We start from the raw sequence: 20,193 nt of genomic DNA on the forward strand, positions 1-20,193 counted from the left end.
TCTTTAATAAGTCACTGAGTTCTCTATGTCTTGTATTGTAATCTTTTGCCTTTGTTTCTCTCCTTTTTTCTGTTTCCTTATTCTCCATAACTTTACCTTCTGTAATGCTGATACTGCTCTGCTTCATCCATCCTTGCTGTCGTGGCATCCGTTCAAGATAGCATCTCAGTTATAGCATTTTTAATTTTGGCCTGACTAGATTTTTTTTTTTTTAATATCCACAGAAGGGGATTCTGTGGTGTCTTCTGTGCTGTTTTCAACCCCAGCTTGTATTCTTATTATCATGGTTCTAAATTCTTGTTCAGGCATTTTACTTACATCTGTGTTAAGTCCCGGTTGTCATTTCTTCCTCTTCTTTCTTTTGGCATGAATCCCTTCATTTTTTCATTTGGGAGGAAGAAAGAAAATTAATGGAAATTTAGAAATTAAAAAAAAAATCAAAGCTAGATCCTAGGTGTCTTTCAGTCTGCTTGTTGAAAGAAGCTTGATAGAATAGAGAAAAAAAGGGAAAGGAGAGAAAGAAAAAGTAAAAAATGTAAAAATTAAAAAATAAAATGAAATAGAACAAAAAAATTTTAGTTATAAAAAATAAAGTAAAAACATTTTTTCTCTCTATCCAAGAAAGAGCAAGAAAAGAAAGAAAAAACAATTTAAGGAAAACGAGCAAATAAGTGAACCTGTGAACAGAATGAAACCCAAATGAAGTTACATCCAGTTTCCCCTAGAACTGTAACTATGAAGCACTCTATAGTTCATACATGGAGCAGGTGGAGTGACTTCTTCTGGTCTTCTAGGAAATGTGCTTGGAGGGCAGGGTGCAGTTGGGTGGGGCTTGGTGTATTGGCTCTGTTCTCCACTGGGTGACACTGCTTAGGCTACTGGGGTGGATCAGTGTGGTGCGCATGCTCGTGTGCACATGTGTGTGTGCAGGAGAGGTGGAAATGGCTTCACCCAGCTCCCTAGTCTCTGCCATAGGAACTTCGTGCCCTCACCAACCCACAATCAAGCACCCCTCCTTTGTCTCAGGCCTCCATCCACTCCCTGCCTCCACCCCATCCGTGTCCCAGCTGTCTGCCTGCCAAGCAGCACCTCCCTCCAGTGTTTTATCTCAGATGGGGTTGTGTTTCAAAACCTTATACTTCAGAGACCTCTGTGGCTTGGACGCCTGCCGACTCTCTGGTGGAGGGTCTTGCTGAGCAATGGCCAGGTGCCGGCTTGCCCCAGAAAAAGTTCATGCGATCGTGCAGTGACAGAGGCTCAGAGATTATGGCAAATCACAACACATAGCTGGCCCCAGGTTTCGCTGCACTATGGCATCTTTGTCCCAGTACCAGCAAATGTGGCTTCTCTGTGGGGTCCACTGGGACCTTTTCCTTTGGGGAGGCCATATGGCTTCTACCAAATACTTTCCAATCAGGGGAACCACTTCTCCCCATGTGGCACACAGACCTCTAAGGCTCTGCTGTCTGCTCCTGGGGATTTGCCGCACTTCCTCACCAGAGCACCACCAGGCACTGAACTCCAAGACTTCAGACTCTGTGCTCCACTGTTTATAGAATCCTGGTGGTATTGAAACCCTCTCCCTTCTCCCTGTCAGTGGTTTTGGGGAACAGATTACTTATTCAGTCTTCCTGTGAGTGTTTTCACTCTCTCTCCAGCTACTTTCAAGGGAATGCTTTTCTTGCAGGACCCCAATGCACCACACTTTCCCCTTTTTCTCTGTGTCTTCTGTCTGAGAAAACAGCTCCCTGCCCTCTACAGCTTTTCTCTCCCCCAGTTCACCTCTCTGCACTGCGTACCTGCTGAGTTCTGTGGCTCAAGTTATATAGGCTGTTGGGTTAATCCTCAGGTCAATTTCCTAGGTGTTCAAAATGGTTTGGTGCTGATCTAGCTGCATTTTAAGGACAAGATAAGCTCAGGGTCTCCATGCTGCTCTGCCATCTTTTTTTTTTTTAATCTTTTTTTTTTTTTTTAATGTTTGTTAATTTTAGAGAGAGTGCAAGGAGGGGAGGGACGGGGCGGGGGGAGTCATGGAATCTGAAGCAGGCTCCAGAATCTGAGCCATCTTCGCAGAGCCTGATGCGGGGCTCAAACTCACGAACCATGAGATCATGACCTGAGCCGAAGTCAGATGCTTAAGACTGAGCCGTGCAAGCGCCCCTGTTCTGCCAGGCTCTCTGTTAACCTTTAAAATCACTGTATGGGGGCACCTGGGTGGCTCAGTTGGTTGAGCGTCCGACTTCAGCTCAGGTCATGATCTCATGGCTCGTGAGTTCGAACCCTGCCTCAGGCTCTGTGCTGACAGCTCAGAGCCTGGAGCCTGCTTCAGATTCTGTGTCTCCCTCTCTCTCTGTTCCTCCCCCGCTCATGCGCTCGCTCTCTCTCTCTCAAAAATAAATAAACATTCAAAAAAAATTTTTTAAATAAAAAAAATAAAAACAAAATCACTGTATGGTTTAAAAAGTATTTCGTGTATGGTAGTATATAATTAAAGTTACATGATAACCAATAAAATAGGTAAGATAGATAATAGTGTCATCAGTGTTGTGTATAGAACAGGGTTTCTCAACTTTGCACTATTGACACTTTGGGCCAGATAGATCTTTATTGTAGGGGCTATCCTGTGCATTGTAGGGTAATTTAGCAGCATCGCTGGTCTCTACCCACTAGATGCATTAGCATTGTGCCTCCTCAGTTATGGCAGCTAAAAGTGTCTCTGGATATTGGGAAATGTTCCCTATGAAGCAAAATAACCTCCCATTGAAAATCACTGCTATAAAGAAAGAAACTGGTTCTGAGAAATTAAGCGACTTAATGAAGATCATACCTTTTGTAAGGAAAAAAGACCTTGAGCCTGTCTTTCAAATCCATTGTTTTTTTCACTACATCTGACTACATCATCTGTATAATAATTTTCAAAGGTTTCATAGTAGTAGTTCAAGCAATAAAACAATGTGACAAATAAGCAAAACCCAAGTTTTAGGTACAGGGCACAAGAGTAGACCACATTTAGACCAGTACCTGTTACCTAACTTAATTTAATGTCAGCTAATCTGCAGTATCTAATAGAAAGCATCTTACATGTTCATTCAGTATGTATTGAGCACATACTATATATGTCACATATCATTCTATGTTCTTTGATATATACCACTGTCTTATAATATAGAACTTAAACTTATATTGGGAAAGAGGGAGGAAAGCAGATAAGAAAAGTCTTTCAGGAAAGGCCTCTCTGAGGAGATCACATTTAATGAGAGACCTTATGAAGGAGTAATTCAGGCAAAAGGAAGTTCAGATCTAGGACACAAGTGAAACCCCGTAGGCAGGAGCTTACTTGCCATGGTAAAGGAATAATAGGTATGTCTGTGAACAAGGTAAGGAGCCACACAAAACCATGTTTCTAGAGGGAGTTCGGGCCAAAGCATGTTCACTTAGCCCATGGAAAGGAACTTGACATTTATTTTAAATGTTAACATGAAATCATTGGAGGGATTTTGTAGAAGAGAACTGATTTATGTTTTTAATTTTTTTTTTAATATTTATTTTTGAGAGAGATTGCGAGCAGGGGAGGTGCAGAGAGAAAGGGAGACAGAATCTGAAGCAGGCTTCAGGCTCTGAGCTGTCAGCACAAGAGTCTGATGCAGGGCATGAACCTATGAGCCTTGAGATTATGACTTGAGTTGACTGAGCCACCCAGGCACCCCTGATTTATGTTTTTAAAAGATCATTGGCTATCATATGGAGAATAGGGACAAGGGACAGACAACAAAATAGGAAAACAAGAGACTAAGAATAGAGGCAGTAGATGTGATGAGAAGTTGTCACATTCCTGAGATTGAGCCAGTAAGACTTGCTCTTGGAAGAATCAGGTGTTTGACCTTAGCACCTCTGAAGAAGGGGAAAACTGGGAAAGAAGCAGGTTGAGAGGCTTAGAACTAGTAGCTTTGGAGACAGGTTAAATTTTAGGTGTGTAATGCTCATCCAAATGGAGATAGCTAGTAGGCAGTTGAATATCAGCATTGGATTCAGGGAAGGGGTTAAGATAAGAATATTAATGTGGGAATTACCAGCGCATGGAGGTTACTCAAAGACATGGGTAGGTGAGCTCATCCAAGCCCAAAGAGTACTGATTTAAAAAGAAAAGAGCCTTTGGAAAGCTGAGCCCCGGTCATCCTAAATTTAGAGGGCAAAAAAGCAGGAGGGCCAGCAGAGGAGCTGCTATGTCTCAGGGAACTAGAGAAAAAAGGCATTTCAAGGAGGAAGTGGTTGCCTTTGTCAAATGCAACTGAGGGGCCCAGTAAGATAAAGACTGAGAATTTGGTAAGAGCAGGAAGGACAAAATCCTGACCAGAATGGATTAAAAAGAGAATGGGAAATGAGAAGGTAGAGTGAGTGTAGAGTATTTATTTAAGGGATGGTCTTGGTCTTAAGGGTTTTGGGGTTTTTTTGTTGTTTTTAATTTAAGTTAATTTATATATAGTAAAATGTACCTGTCTTAAGTATATTTTGTTTTTAAATATAAGATACTGCATTTTATTTGTATGCTGGTAGAAATAATCCAGTTGGAAAGAGTGAGTTCATGATGGGAGAGAGAAGATAAGTGCAAGAGCAAGGCCTTATGTAGGCAAAAGAGGACAGAGGTAGCACGAGTGAAGGGGTTGGCTTAGATGCAGGGACTGTTTGTGTGCTATTTTAGTAGGGAGGGCAAAGCATAGGGCTGCAGAAGGAGGGAGGGTCATAGATTTGTTGGTAAGAAGATGGGAGAGTTCTCTAATTGCTTCCTAGTGAAGTAAGAGGCTAGATTTTTAGAGTGAAGAGAGGGAAAGGGAGTGGGAATTGGAGTAAAGAAAACAAATAATCGGGAGAATGATAAAATGAATTGACTAGGGAAATGTAATAGGATTGCTGAAATTCTATTTGAGGTTATATATATTTGTATATTTTCATATAGAGAATGTGTATGTGTATGTGTGTATTTTTTTTTAAATTTATCTTTATTTAAAAAGACAGCTGTTCACATAGTTGTTATTATCCAGCTATGTTGCTACTCTGGTATAGGTATACAGTAGGCACAGAAACCCAGGTCTGAGGATTCTGCAGGGGAATCTGATGAAAGGAAGAGAGCAGGGCATGAGCATGGGTCTTGCCTTGGGAGATGGTTATATAGTCTCTGACCAAAGATAGACATGAGGACATGAGGCTCTTGAGTGCTGGAAAGTAAAACAAGCAGGCCACTGAATTGGCCAATCTCATGGGATTGTAGGAATGAGCATCCTAAAGGATGTTAATTGGAGAGTCAGGAGCTGGTGGTCAGAGAATGAGATTATTAAAGTTAAGATTTGGGGGCTGGATAGTAGTGTATGAAAATGATAAGAGTTTGCATCTGTTGGGGTAGGTGGCCAAAGTGGGGTGAGGATAGGATGGTTGGAAGTGAGGGAGAGAACCAGGGAAAGAGTTAAGAGTGCTGGGTGAATGTCTACGTGGTGGGAGCCCGTGGGAAGGCTGGCCCAGAGAGGGGCAGTGACCTTTGCCATGCTCCCTGGGTAATGGGAAGCATTGGAAGGATGTTGTCCGATAGCATGCATTGTAAAGGAGAAGTGGGTTTTGAGGGAAAGGGAGAAAAAGTGGTCGGGCAATACTTTTCTCTGAGGGTGGACAGGTTTTAGGTAGAACAAGAAAGGAAATGGAACATTCAGAGACCAGGATAAGGATATAGGATAGATACTGCTGTTGGCAGGAGTGAGCTCCAGGTTGGAATGGAAGGATTTGGGGGTTGGGGACTTCTCATCTTCACTTGAAGAAATTTTGCCTTCGAAAATTGTCGTATATGTTACTTAGTTTATCTAAAGGAATTATAAAATGTAATGTAGTTTTTCAGGAACCAATTTGATCCTTAATTTACTTTACAACATGTGTGTTACAGGAATGGTTTGCAGTGTATGTGGAACTTAATCAACAAATTGCAGCACTCTTAAATGCTGGGGATGAGGAAGATCTTGTGGAACTGAAGTCACTGCAGCAACAACTTAGTGATGTTTGCTACCGACAGGCCAGTCAGCTGGAATTTAGGCAGAATCTCTTACAAGCAGCTCTTGAATTTCATGGTGTTGCCCAAGATGTAAGTGTCTACTCTGATTGCTTTTCTTTTCTTCAAATGATCTGAACACTTATACTTATCTGCACATAATTTTTGCAGGTTTGCATGTCTCCTAATTATTTTTCTGGAACAATAGAATAATTTGCTTGTGGAGAGATGATAAAAGTCTTTTTTTTTTAATTTTCATTTTTAAGTCATTTTGCATGCACATAAACCTGTTTTGTCTAGTCTTCCAACCTAGTTGATATATTTATTTTGATTGTTTCTCTGTTTATGCTTTATAATTTAGATTGAAATGGAAGTTGCAGTACTTTTTTTTACATTCTGCTGACCTGGATATAAATCTTTGTCTTCTTGGTGCATGCATCTATGTGTTCTGTCTTTCAGATAACATGTATTCTAATTATTCGTCCTTGTCTTTTAACAGCATAGTCTTTTTTCAAGTGTAATTGTGATAACCTCATTAGACATAAACCTCATTAATCATTAAACACTTTAGATGCTGATTACATCAGGGTTATCTCTTTGGTGTCCCTCTGCTTTAGTTGTCTCAGCAGTTGGATGGCTTATTAGGGATGTTGTGCGTAGATGTAGCACCAGCTGATGGAGCATCGATTCAGCAGACTTTAAAACTGCTTGAAGAGAAGCTGAAAAGTGTTGGTAAGCAGATTTTAAAAATGCTGAAACATAAGGGTTCTTTTTTTAGAAATATCATTACTATCGTTAGACAAGTCAACTTATACTGAACTAATTAGAATTATTTATAGGGAACATAGGAAAAATTAGTATAAAATAGGTTTTATTCCCTTGAAGGGTGTAATACATGGTAAAATTTTTATTTTTCATTGATGGCCAATCACCCTTCCTTCATTGGGCCTTTAGCCTTTCTTCTTTACCCAGCTATATCTACAGGTGCTATGTCTTGCATATCCTATGAACAGTTATTTGTAGTGCATGCATAAACTGTAATTAGCTGTGAAGTGTTCTGTGGTAAACCTTGTATGCCCCAAACTGTGTTTTATGCAATGATTTTTGTTGTTGCTATATCCTAACCTTGTGAATACATAGTCGGTTTGGTTCTGTGCATTTGTTTCTCCAAACTGGGAATATTGCCAAGGTTACCTACTCTCCCAAGGGGAGGATGGTCCCGTTTCACTTGACACCAAGGCCTTTTAACATTTTACTACAGTAGGAAGGAAACACAGTGAATTTCCCTAGGTCATGATGGAGAGAAGATAGTAGATGTGCGAATGGGAAGGGAGGGTTATATTGAGGGGGATAGGATGGCAAAGGGGAATGGAGGCAAGGAAGCAGAAACCTGAGACAGAGATTTAGTTGACAATGATGACATACCATTGAACCAGATTAATTAGTGAAAAGGATTTGAGGGAATGGGTTTGAAAAATCATGTTTGTATGGGCATTTTACTTGTTTGCAGTCTTTGTTATTTTAACACATGATAGGCATAATGCATATTTTGTATCTAATATGCCCAATGCACTTCATTTCAAAGTGTCAGAAGCTTTCTGGAATCATATTTTTCCTTTAAAAAAGAAAAAAAAAAAAAGAATTCCTCTATGCTTGTCTAGTTTGGAGTACTGTAAATCTACCCTAAATGTTGCTTCTTGTTTGGTATAAGCTGGACGATGCCTGTACTCAAAACATTCAGCATCCTTTTTTCACAGTGATCATACATTGCTTGAATGCTTTGAAGTCTTGTAACTCTTCTACATTTTTTTGAACAAAATGTTTGCTGTTTTCTCCTAAAAATTGGACTACGTAAAAGCAAAAAGGAAACAAATTGAAAAATCGTACTATAACCAAGATAGAAATTCTCACACTTACTTCCTGCTTTCAATTTTGAGAAATAATTGGAAATTCTCTTTGTGGAGAATTTGGCATGAGAAGGAGCTCCAATTTGAACCACTATTAAAAGGGGTTTATTGCTTGAAGTGTTCAGAGACCTCCACCCCAAGGGAGTTTAATGGACAAAGCTGTTCCACTTGGAATCCAAGTACAATTGAGAGGATTTACTTGAGGGAGGGAAAGTGCCTCTTTTGTTTAAGAGATTAAATCTAGGAACTTTTTTTTAGATGTAGGATTACAAGGTTTGCGTGAAAAAGGTCAAGGACTTCTGGATCAGATCTCCAATCAGGCATCCTGGGCCTATGGAAAGGATGTCACCATTGAAAATAAAGAAAATGTGGACCACATACAAGGAGTGATGGAAGATATGCAGCTTAGGAAACAAAGGCAAAGTTTGACTATTAATGTTAATTTTTGCTAAAATAACATAATATTAAAATAACTGATATAATTTATATTTTCCATACAGAGTATAGGGTCTCACCTGTGATATAGTAGGCATGTGTTAGGTTTTGGTGAATGGAATTATTCTGTGTAATTGTACTAACAACAACAGTTTGTTCAATTAATGCTACCTTTTCCCTTTTTACCCACTGGTGAAATTTCACTTACACCCAAGTACTTCACATTCCATATCTTCATGGTAGCCTGTGACTCTTCTGTCCTTTAAGAAAACCCTTTTTGGAGGGGTGCCTGGGTGATGCAGTCGGTTAAGCATCTGACTTCGGCTCAGGTAATGATCTCACGGCTCGTGAGTTCAAGCCCCACGTTGGGCTCTGTGCTGACAGCTCGGAGCCTGGTGCCTGCTTTGGATTCTGTGTCTGCCTCTCTCTGCCCCTCTCCTGCTTGTGCTCTGTCTCTGAAAAAATGGATAAATGTTAACAATATTAAAAAAGAACAGAAAACCCTTTTTGGAGAACTTGGCTCTTTTCCATTTTCATTTAGTTTAGAGATGCTCTTAAGTGTGTCATCTGCATTGATCAACTTCTTCGTTTGAACTGAGTCACAAATTGTCACACATCCATTGTACTCATTTGCTGTGAAAGAATAGACAATAGATTCTGGGTAAGAGGTTATTTAGTTTTCTTTGATATACAGCGAGGAATTTTTTTTAATTTTTTTATTTATTTTATTTTATTTATTTATTTATTTATTTATTTTTTTTTTTTTTTTTATGTCTTACAGGTCTTTATTTTTTTTTTATATATATATGAAATTTATGGACAAATTGGTTTCCATACAACACCCAGTGCTCATCCCAAAAGGTGCCCTCCTCAATACCCATCACTCACCCTCCCCTCCCTCCCACCCCCCATCAACCCTCAGTTTGTTCTCAGTTATACAGCGAGGAATTTAAAGGATTCTTTGAAAATTCAATTTGCAGTAGTAACTGGAGAGCATTACAAAGTAGAAGGTTAAATTAATATATGAAAGTATATACAGTGTAGCATGGTTGTATGAAATGTTGGCACACTTAGAAATTTTAACATCATCAGTAAAACCTCACAGAACACATCACTACATCACGCAGAAAATATGCATTAGGCAGAAATTCCTTCTAGCCTAGTATCTGCAAACTTACCATTTCATTATTTATTCTAATCACAAAGTAACTCTGTTCTTACTAAAGCCAACTACCTCATGTTTTGCCCTTCCACTCACATTCTCTACTCTGATCTCTGCCTCTCATTTAAATCCTTAAATCTCTCCTATTAAGAAAAAAATTATACACATGCATATACTGTCCTCTTCAACCGCTTCATTGTCATCTAGCCCTAGAGTTCTCCTTGTTGAAAGCTTAGTCATTTGAAGGTCTAATCTGCACTCATGCTACTTTCTCACTGACTGTCATTTACTTTTTAGCCCTCCCAGTCTGACTGCTACCCTCACCATTTCACTGAACTTCTTCTCATTGATGTCACCAGTGACTTTGTAATTGCCGTATTGAATAAATGCCTGATCTGGCTCAAAATCCAGGGAATATTTTTGGTCTTAATGTAGCTTGATCACACTGAATAGCATTGGACACCACTGACTTACTTTCTTCTTGAAACACTCTGACAACTTTGTCTTCTTTTGAAAACACCCTCATCCTGGCACTCTGTCTTTTCAGTTTTCTTCGCTGATTTCTTGTTCTGTCACTAATTTCACTGCTTTCAGGGTTTGAGGCCAAATCCTCTTCTCATTCTGTGTGTTCTCCCTGGACAATCTTACTACTTTAATGACTTTATGTGATTGTAACTAAGTATTTATGGTTCTGACCCCACCCCTGCCCTTGCTTTAGACCTGTAATCCCACTTGCCTACTTAGTATCCCAGGTATTTTCCCCCATACATTCCTCAGACCTAGTATGTTCAGATAATGTACTCTTCTCTTTTAATTTTCCAGGTAAAGTTACCATCAGCTACCAAATTTAGGATTTATCCTAAAATCCATACTCTTCCTCATCTCTTATAGCCTAGTTAAATGTCTTAAGTTCTACTTTCTCTGAATCCTGAATGTTTTCTACTTAAGATCTTCTCTCTTATCTGCCTCTGGCCTTGTTCTTCTCTAGTCTGTTGTACGTGACAGTAAATCTTTGTAAAGTGCATATCTAATCATAAAACCCCACTCAGTGACTTCCTTTTTTCTCACATGAAGTTCTGTCTCCTTGAAATATTGTGGGAGACCCTTCATAATTAAATCCTGCATAATCTTATTTCCTGCAACTTTCTCATATAAACACAGTTGTTTTTACTTTCCTGAATGCACTGTGCTGTTTCATGAATCTGCGACTTAGAATACTTCTTTCTTCATTTTCTGGCTGATGGACTCCTGCTTATTCTTCATGACTCAGGGATACTTATTTTTGGAAAGCTTTTTTTTTAGATTTCTAAGGCATGTTTGGTCACTTGTTCCTCCCTCTCCCATAGAACTCTTTACGTAGCTCCACAGTAGCACTTACCATATTGTTTCTTTAGAAGTCCACCTCCCCAAATGCGACCAACTTAATAGTTTAGACCATGTCTTACATTTTCCAGGCACATTATCCAAGACCTGAAAGCGTGTATTAAGTATATCTGTGATAGCGTTTTCATCATTACAGTGCCTTACATTGTCGTTTAGCTTCAGATTTTAAACAATTCTTACCATAATCACTTCCTTTTAGTCCCTTGTAGAGTTTCCTTTAACTAAGGTCATTTTCGCAATAGGGGCTTTCATAAAGGAGGTCCTTATAAAAAATAGCCTTGTGACCATGGTTTCTGTATTGTTATTCAGCTTGCTGGAGAACATTGACTGTAGCAGAGCCCAGTGCCTCCTGGGTAACTGGTTATTGGTGTTTGGCATTGTAGTGAATTTGAATTCTCCCTTCTGTCTGAATTAACATAGAATTGCATGAGTATGAAGGGAATGGATCAGAGCTGAGTTAGGTCAAGTCACCTTGAAAGCTTAATCTGTATATTAGGTAGGGCAAACCACACTAAAATTTAAAAATACTTAGGGCACCTGGGTGGCTCAGTCCGTTAAGCATCCGACTTCGGCTCAGATAATGATCTTGCAGTTTGTGAGTTTGAGCCCCACATCGGGCCCTGTGCTGAGAGCTCAGAGCCTGGAGCCTGCTTCAGATTTCTACATTTCCCTCTCTCTCTCTGCCCCTCCCATGCAAGCTCTCTCTTTCTCTCAAAAATAAATATTAAAATAAATAAGTAAATAAAATGTAAAAATACTCTGAATTGTATTTCTCTACACCCAGAGATCAATACAGCTTTATTTCTTCTTTGGAAAACAGATGGGAGTGTTTTTTGTTTTGTTTTGTTTTTTATTTAGAATTAGATAGTGCTTTGGGTAATATAATGAAAAATGTTAACATTTTTGTCTTATTTCATTGGAGCATCATCTTCAAAATTAGTATTTGAGAAGGTTTACACTTTTTTTGAAGTTTTTAAATTTATTTTGTGGGAGGTGGGGGAGAGAGAGAGAGAGATCATGAGTCAGGGAGGGGCAGAGAGAGAGGGAGAGAGAATCCCAAGCAGGTTCTATGCTGTCAGTGCAGAGTCCGATGTAGGGCTCAAACTCACAAACCATGAGACCATGTATGACCTGAGCAGAAATCAAGAATCAGACCCTCAACTGACTGAGCCACCCAGGCACCCTGACAAACTTTAAATCTTATCTTTGAGGCTTGTTTAATGCTAACTGGCAGTGGAGATTTCTTTGGATTTTAGTATACCACTATGTTTGTGCTTTGCTTCAGTATTTTGCAGAATCCATTCTATCCTCGAGAGTGTGTGATTAGGTATCGTTCAGGTGTCTTGAGGGTTTTGAAGTATTTTGATGTAACATAGATATCCTTAAAATTCTTACAAATCAGTACAGAATAGTTGAAGTCTCCATGGTGTGGAAGATTAAGTATTTTAATATACTATAAAATATGTGTGCCAGATGGTGATGTTATAATAGTTATTAACGAAACTGAAATGATGTCTTAAATTTATGTTTGGGTTTATTAGATGTGAAGACATGGTAGATGTGCGAAGGTTAAAGATGCTTCAGATGGTGCAGTTGTTTAAATGTGAAGAAGATGCTGCCCAGGTAAAGATCAATCAGGCACATGATGTAGTTGTCTTCTCTTAAAATATTGATATCACCTATTAAAAAAGTGTATTTTTCATGGTCCAAGAAAGTAAATGCATTAAGTCAAGTTCTAGCTTATCTTGTTAAAATAATAAAGTGGTTTTTTTTCTTTTCAGTTACCGTACTGGTCTTATTTGGCTTATCTTCTCAATGAAATTCTCCATTTAGCTAGAAATTGGGATTATTTATTATTATTACTGTTGACTTTCTTGTGAGTTATTACATGCCAGGATTAAGGCTGGTGTAGCACGTTGCTTTTTAACCTGCAAGAGGGTTTTTTTCAACTAGATAAACAATGTTATCTCTATGTAGATAGCATCACAGAACATGTAAGATCTATATTACATAAACTCATGATCTTCTAATAATACAAATCATACGATATTGATTTTATTTTTTATTTTTTAAATGTTTGTTTATTTATTTATCTATCTATTTATTTATTTTTGAGAAAGAGAGCAAGAGGGAGAGAGAGAATCCCAAGCAGGCTCTGTGTTGTCAGACGCAAAACCTGACGTGGGACTTGATCTTATGACCTGTGAGATCATGATCTGAGCCGAAATCAAAAGGTGGATACTTAATTTACTGAGCCACCTAGGCACCCCCATATGATACTAAAAGAATGCTTCTCTTGGGGCACCTGGTTGGCTCAGTTGGTTGAGTATCCAACTTCAGCTCAGGTCATGATCTCATGGTTCATGACTTCAAGCCCTACAGTTGGGCTCACTGTTGTCAACACAGAGCCCGCTTTGGATCTTCTGTCCCCCTCTTTCCGCCCCCCCCCCCATGCCCCCTCTTGTGCTTTCTCAAAAATAAACACTTTTTTAAAAAATAAAAGAGTGCTTCTTTTTAATACATCTTGTTAGATTTTACAGATTTTGACGGGGAGGAGAGGTCATTAATTCATGTAGCTTGGCATTGAATGAAATGAGCTATTAAGAAGTTAGGTTATAACTAGTGGGTTAATTAATCACATGGTAGTAATTTTTCTTTTTATAAATATGTTTTGATATAATAAGAGTTATGAATCGAGCTTCACTGTTCTTTATTTTTATTTAGGCAGTAGAATGGCTAAGTGAACTTCTGGATGCCCTGCTTAAGACCCACATCAGATTGGGTGATGATGCTCAGGAAACAAAAGTTTTACTGGAAAAGCATAGAAAATTTGTTGATGTTGCACAGGTGCAGAACTGGTTATCTTCCTTTTCTACAAGCTCAGTGTTTGAATAGCTTTCTGCATGATTATAATGTAACTTAACCCTCCAAGTCCAAGAAGGTTAGTCATGTTATTTCAGAAATATCACAGAACTAAGAAAAGTGTCAGCTGGTACATCAAAACTAGCCTGCATAAACTTGAGAGGGTTTATGTTCTCCTGAATACAGGTTCTGTATATGCTCCCTCTGGTTTATATGTTATATGAATGCTGTTATATACTGTGTCATTATATATACTGTGTTATATACTATGCCATTTTTAGGCAATCCAACTGCTCACTCACTAAAGTTAATAAGAAATATGTGTTAATATCAGTAAAGTAGAAGTCCCAGTTTTTCATCTCCTCAGTATTAGTATAACAACACAAACTCTGTGTGTGTGTGTGTGTGTGTGTGTGTGTGTGTGTGTGTGTGAGAGAGAGAGAGAGAGAGAGAGAGAGAGAGAGAGAAAAGTATCTTAATTTATTTTCCCTAATAATTGAGCTCTCAGTGAACAGTTGTGGTTTCCTGTGTGGGATATAAAGTGCCCTATAAAGCGTCCATTTTCACCCACTTGTTGGTTAGTGAATGAGCAGACATTCTTTTTGGCCAGTGGAATCAAGTAGACTGAGATGGGGAAAACAGAGTAAGAGAATAAAACCTAACAAGGAAGAAACTTACTAAAAAGTATTGCTTTCCTATCTTTTATTATGCATGCAGTTAATTTATAGTATTAAGTGCCAGTGGAGTCATTCCGCATTGATTTCTGGTAGTGTTACTCATTTGCAACCACAGTCCTCCTGTACACTTTTCCATCTCTCTTTTCAGAATTCTTTTATTGTAATTTCATGTATACTTTTTTTTTGTTTGTTTTTAGAGCACTTACGACTATGGAAGACAGTTGCTACAGGCTACAGTTGTGTTGTGCCAATCTCTGCGCTGCACGTCTCGATCATCTGGGGACACGCTTCCTCGACTGAACAGAGTATGGAAACAGTTTACGATAGCGTCTGAAGAGAGAGTACATAGGCTGGAGATGGCTATTGCCTTTCACTCAAATGCCGAAAAGGTTTGCTTTTTTAAAAAATGTAGTCTCAGTAGTATTTATTGCCTGTCTTTAAATATATTACTTTTAATATTATAATTATGTAGTTAGCTTGGTTTTTTTTCTTATTGCAACTCCTATTATTCCTGTGTTTAAAGTTTGTTTAGATGTAATGTATTCTTAGAGAGTTCAGATGAAATCCTCTTAGTAATCCATACTAGTGCTGGCATACTGTGCTTGGAGAAATCCAAAACCATCCAGGAGTCCTCTCTCAACAGTGCTTCTCTTCTCTCCAGACCTGGCGCCCAGAATGTGCTCTCTATATTTAGGGTGGCATGACTCCCATCTCTTTCGTTACGCAAGGAAAGGAAACTTTGCCTCTGCATCTACTACTAATTATCATAACATTTTTAAAAGAGCACTTAGTAATTTTATAATGTTTACACTAGAGACTCCCCAACTCAAAGAGAGTAAGGATAAAAATAAAACTTTTTTTCATGTGTTATATTTAAAGATTCATTCTGGAATTTATTATTTAATGAATTCATTAGTCCCAGAAACCAAAAATGAAATGTGTAGTGTTATTTGGGCAGATTTTCAGCAGAGCCCTTTTCGGAACTCTGCGCAGAGAAAATTTATAGCACCCAACCAACCCTTACATTTCTCCTCTGAGGAGGAGCTTCGTTATGTAGTTAACTTTGTTGTGATCTCGCACATTGAAAGTTTATGTGTGGGGAATGTTCAATATAATGAAATATGAGAAACCTAAATGTAAGTGTGATAGCCTAGTCTATAAAATAGAAGAGATATTATCAGGAATTAGATAGTTTCTGTCTTGTTATGCAGTACATCTGTTGGGAAGTGTTCATAGTTAACTCTCCCTGAGCTGGTCACTGAACTCCACAGGTCAGTATTTTGGTTTAAAATAGGCCTAATGATGATAAATGTGAAAGTATACATAAAATGGCTTAATTTATTTATCTACTGATTGTTTTAATGAAAAGTTTTTATTGAAGTATATTAACATAGAAAAGTACACAGATCATAAATGTTCAGTGAATTTGTTGAATTCAGTCTGTTCGATGAATTTTCACAAAGAGAACATGACTGTGTGATCAGCTCAGTATTCAAACAACAGAACATTACCAGTACCCCAGAAGCTCTCCCACCCTCTTTTAGTCACATTGCTCCTTCTGTCCCTCCCTCCTATCTAAGAGGCCCGATTCTTAACACTACTGATAGCTTTTTTTAAAAATTAATTAATTAATTAATTAATTGCAATTCAAGTTAGTTAACATACAGTGTAGTATTGGTTTCAGGAGTAGAACCCAGTGATTCATCTCTTACGTATAAAACCCAGTGCTTATCCCAACAAGTGACCTCCTTAATACCCATTGCCCATTTAGCCCTTCCCCCCACCCTCAATTTGGGAAAGAGGGAGTGGAGAGCAGGTAAGACAAGTCTTCCAGGAAAGGCCTCTCTGAGGAGATCACATTTAATCAGAGACCTTGAAATGATATGAAGGGGTAATTCAGGCAAAAGGAAGTTCATCAACCCTTAGTTCTGTATTTATGAGTCTTTTATGGTTTGCTTTTCTCTCTGTTTTTATCTTATTTTTCCTTCCCTTCCCCTACATTCATCTGTGTGTTTCTTAAGTTCTACATATGATACTGTTTTTAAAATGTATCTGTGAGGCCACTCTGGAATACAGTATGAAGATTCTTCAAAAAGTTAAAAAATAGAACTACCCCTATGATCCAGCAATTGTACAACTAGCTATTTACCCGGAGAATTTAAAAACACTTATCCAAAGGGATACATACACCCTGATATTTATAGCAGCGTTATCTACAATAGCCAAACTATGGAAGTAGTCCAAGCGTCCATCCATAGATGAACGGATAAAGAAGGCATGGCATATCTACACAATGGAATATTACTCAGCCATAAAAAAGAACGAAATCTTGCCATTTGTAACCACATGGATGGAGTTAGAGAGTTTAATGCTAAGCGAAATAAGAGAAAGACAGATACCATATGATTTCATTCATATGTGGAATTTAGGAAACAAAATAATGAGGAAAGGGGGAAAAAAAGGGGAGAGAGGCAAACCAAGAAACAGACTCTTAACTATAGAGAACAAACTGAAGGTTACTGGAAGGGATGTAGGTAGGGGATTAAACAGGTGATGGGGATTAAGGAATGCACTTGTGATGAGCACAGGGTATTATATGGAAGGGTTGAATCACTATATTGTACACCTGAAACTAATGTCACAGTGTATGTTAACTAATTGGAATTTAAATAAACACTTTAAAAAATAAAATGTTTCTGCAAGGACATTTTAAGGTCTAGACTTCTCTTAAGAGGTCCTATAAGAATGTAAATTGTTGAGAGTTTTTTGCATAGAACATTACTGTTCTTTTCCTTCTGTTACCTGGCCTTTTTTTCTTATCATGCCTATAATCTCAATTATAAGTTATTTACTGTTCAAACCTTTGTAAAGCTTTTTGTTATCAGATGGTATTTTCTTCTTGACTGTGTTTTATTTTATACCAATATGCATAAATATAACTCTAAGTAACTTACATAGTATAATGACTGAGAAGATACTTAAATTGAATCTAGAACTTCTTATAAGGTTCTTTATGAGTAATGCTGAAATGAACAGATTGGATTAAGTAAAATACAATGCAAAAAAAGTTGCAAAAATAAATACTTCTCATTTCCCCCATGTTTTATGTTTATTTTTCTTATTATCTAGTGTGCATCTTAGACTTACAGCACATCTCAATTTGGACTAGCTGCTTTTCAAGTGTCACAAGACACATGTAGCTGGTTGCTACTATGTTGATCAGTGTGGGTCAGTACCTTTAGACTTAGCTATTATAAATTACAGCATTTTCTTTCTTCCTTTCTTCCTTCCTCTCCTTCCCTTTCCTCACCTTTCTAAATTTAAATGGTAATAGTTAAGGAAAAAGTAATATTTTATCAAGGACTACAGAACTTCCTATATGTGAATTATAGTTTTAACAGTTTACATCAGGTAAGTCAGCAGATCAATTTTTAAAATAACTGTAGTGTCTGTCTAGGTCATCCCATCAGTTCTGTGTTTGTATACTTGAGTATATGTGGTTTTGCATTTATATTTTGTTTCATTTTTGTAAAGTTGTTTTTTTTTTTTAAGTTTATTTATTTATTTTGAGAAGAGGCAAGGGAGGGACAGAGAAAGGGAGAGAGAGTCCCAAGCAGGCCCTGTGCTGTTAGTGCAGAGCCTGACACAGGGCTCAATATCATGAACTGTGAGATCATGACCTGAGCCAAAATTAAGAGTCGGATGCTTAACCAATTGAGCCACCCAGGCTTCCCTCTTTCATTTTTTAAGTCTGTAAGCTGTTTGAGATCAAAATCTATATCTCAGTCCCATCCCAAGCTGCTAAATAAACATTTAGTACAATAAATACTTAATGAATGAAGGAATACTTTGTAAGTGCAGTTTGAACTTACTTTCCAAATAGTAGTTTAGTATTATTTTTTCTTGGAAATCACTGTAGACCTTTTGTATTCTCATTATATATTATTAGTAAGGATTATGTATTTCATTTTGTTGGGATTTTTTGAGCCAGTTTCACCAGTAATCAATCTTGTATAAGGGTGTGTACATGAAGATGCTAAGAACAAAACAAAAATACCTTCAATCTACTGAATTTACATGAGCTTGATTGCCTTTCTATATTTCTTGATTGATGACACCATTTTATTTGTTGCAGATTTTGCAAGACTGTCCAGAAGAGCCCGAAGCTATTAATGATGAGGAACAGTTTGATGAAATTGAAGCGGTTGGGAAATCCCTTTTGGATAGATTAACTGTTCCTGTAGTTTATCCTGATGGGTATGGTACATGTTCTTATAATCTTGTCTTTTTATTGGTGAGGTCTTAAAGTGAAATCATCAAGAGAGGAAAATCTGTTTCTTAAAAAGCCAAGTAAATTAGCTTTGGTTCACATCTTCAGTTCCTACAATAAATTAGTTTGTAATGAAAAGAAATGCAAACTCAACTGTTAGCAAAAGTGGATTTGGTACTTGCTATCAAATGTGCTTCTTGACAGCTTGTTGTAGAAGAAAGATCACTGATGAGGTTGATACTCCTGGGTTCTAGCCTTGGCTGTGATGATAGGGAGTAGGGTGACTTTGGGCTTCATCCAGGGAAGGGAAGGGGACTGGAGGGGTGTAATGTATAGTGAGCTTATAATTTATCAAACACTAAGTTAAGCACTTCATTTCACTATTTTTGACCAAACGGTGCTAGACCAGTGTGATTATTCCTGATTTACAGATGTAGAAACTGAAGCTCAGAAAGATTAAGTGAGGTGCTCAGGATTTCACAGCTTATAAGTGGAATTGGAATACACTGTCAGGTCTGTGTGGCTCCAAACCCATTCTCTTTCCAATATGCTGTACGGATTCGTAATTTCTTCATTTGTAAAACGATGGGGTCCTGATTCCCACATTCCTTTTACATTTCAAAAGATGATAGTAAAAGTAAGAAGTAATCTCATGCAAATAAATGGGCCAGTAAATGAATCTGAAGGAGCTTCATCCCTGAGGATCTTAGACCTTCTCAGTGAAAATAGTTTAGAAGTAATCCAGAGGATATTTAATTCAAATGACAGAGAAGCCAAGTCACTGGATACATCTATCTTACATTGTAGAATAGCATACTGGATAGGATTGTGGCCTCTGGAATCAGATTTCTTAGGTTTAAATCTCAACTCTACCACTTAGTAGCTGTAACACCTTGGGCAAGCCACTCAACCTTTCTGTGCCTCAATCCTGTCATCTAAAAAGTAGGGATATAAAATAGGGATATATTATTCATACCTCCTCAGGTTACAGGGGCAGGGGAATTATGTGAGCTGAATGTATATAAATTACTTGAATCTGATACATAGTAAGTGCCACTACTGTGTCATGAACTTCATGTGATTATTTGGAATTTGGGGAAGATATGATTTTATTCCCTTGAAAGAATATAATTCATTATCTATATTTATATAATCTTTGGTCATAGCCAAACTTGAACCATCAGAAATAACCTAAATACATGTTACATATCTGCAGTGTATGAAAGAATAAAATCTGAAAGTTTGTAAATTCAGCTTATAACAATATTGAAGGGGCGCCTTCTGGTTGTTCCAGGAAAGCCCCACTCCTGTTTCCACATTTCACAGCCACGTGTTACAGCATCTCCTCTTCTCAGGTCAGCCTAGGAGCATCTATAACTGGCATTTTTGCTTGGGTTTCTCCTCCTTCCACAAGTAGTCATATGGCATTTCCTCATGTTTTTAAGATTGAAGAATAAGTACTGTGTGTT

The 20,193-nt window shown here is 37.9% G+C and overlaps 1 protein-coding gene across 1 annotated transcript in view; it reads left to right on the forward strand.

The window, feature by feature from the left end:
- Positions 1–20,193, forward strand: part of SESTD1 (SEC14 and spectrin domain containing 1) — a 102,911-nt gene that overhangs the window by 80,440 nt on the left and 2,278 nt on the right. The window contains exons 10-16 of the mRNA XM_047085537.1: positions 5,927–6,121; positions 6,646–6,760; positions 8,194–8,353; positions 12,457–12,538; positions 13,640–13,762; positions 14,652–14,843; positions 18,590–18,711. Of these exons, the coding sequence (XP_046941493.1) occupies positions 5,927–6,121; positions 6,646–6,760; positions 8,194–8,353; positions 12,457–12,538; positions 13,640–13,762; positions 14,652–14,843; positions 18,590–18,711 (989 nt within the window). The remainder of the gene's footprint in view (positions 1–5,926; positions 6,122–6,645; positions 6,761–8,193; positions 8,354–12,456; positions 12,539–13,639; positions 13,763–14,651; positions 14,844–18,589; positions 18,712–20,193) is intronic.

The sequence above is a fragment of the Lynx rufus genome, unplaced genomic scaffold, assembly GCF_022079265.1.
Source record: "Lynx rufus isolate CCGP_SWC_20201006 ecotype Redwood Valley unplaced genomic scaffold, mLynRuf1.p SCAF_2, whole genome shotgun sequence".
Lineage (NCBI taxonomy): Eukaryota > Metazoa > Chordata > Mammalia > Carnivora > Felidae > Lynx > Lynx rufus.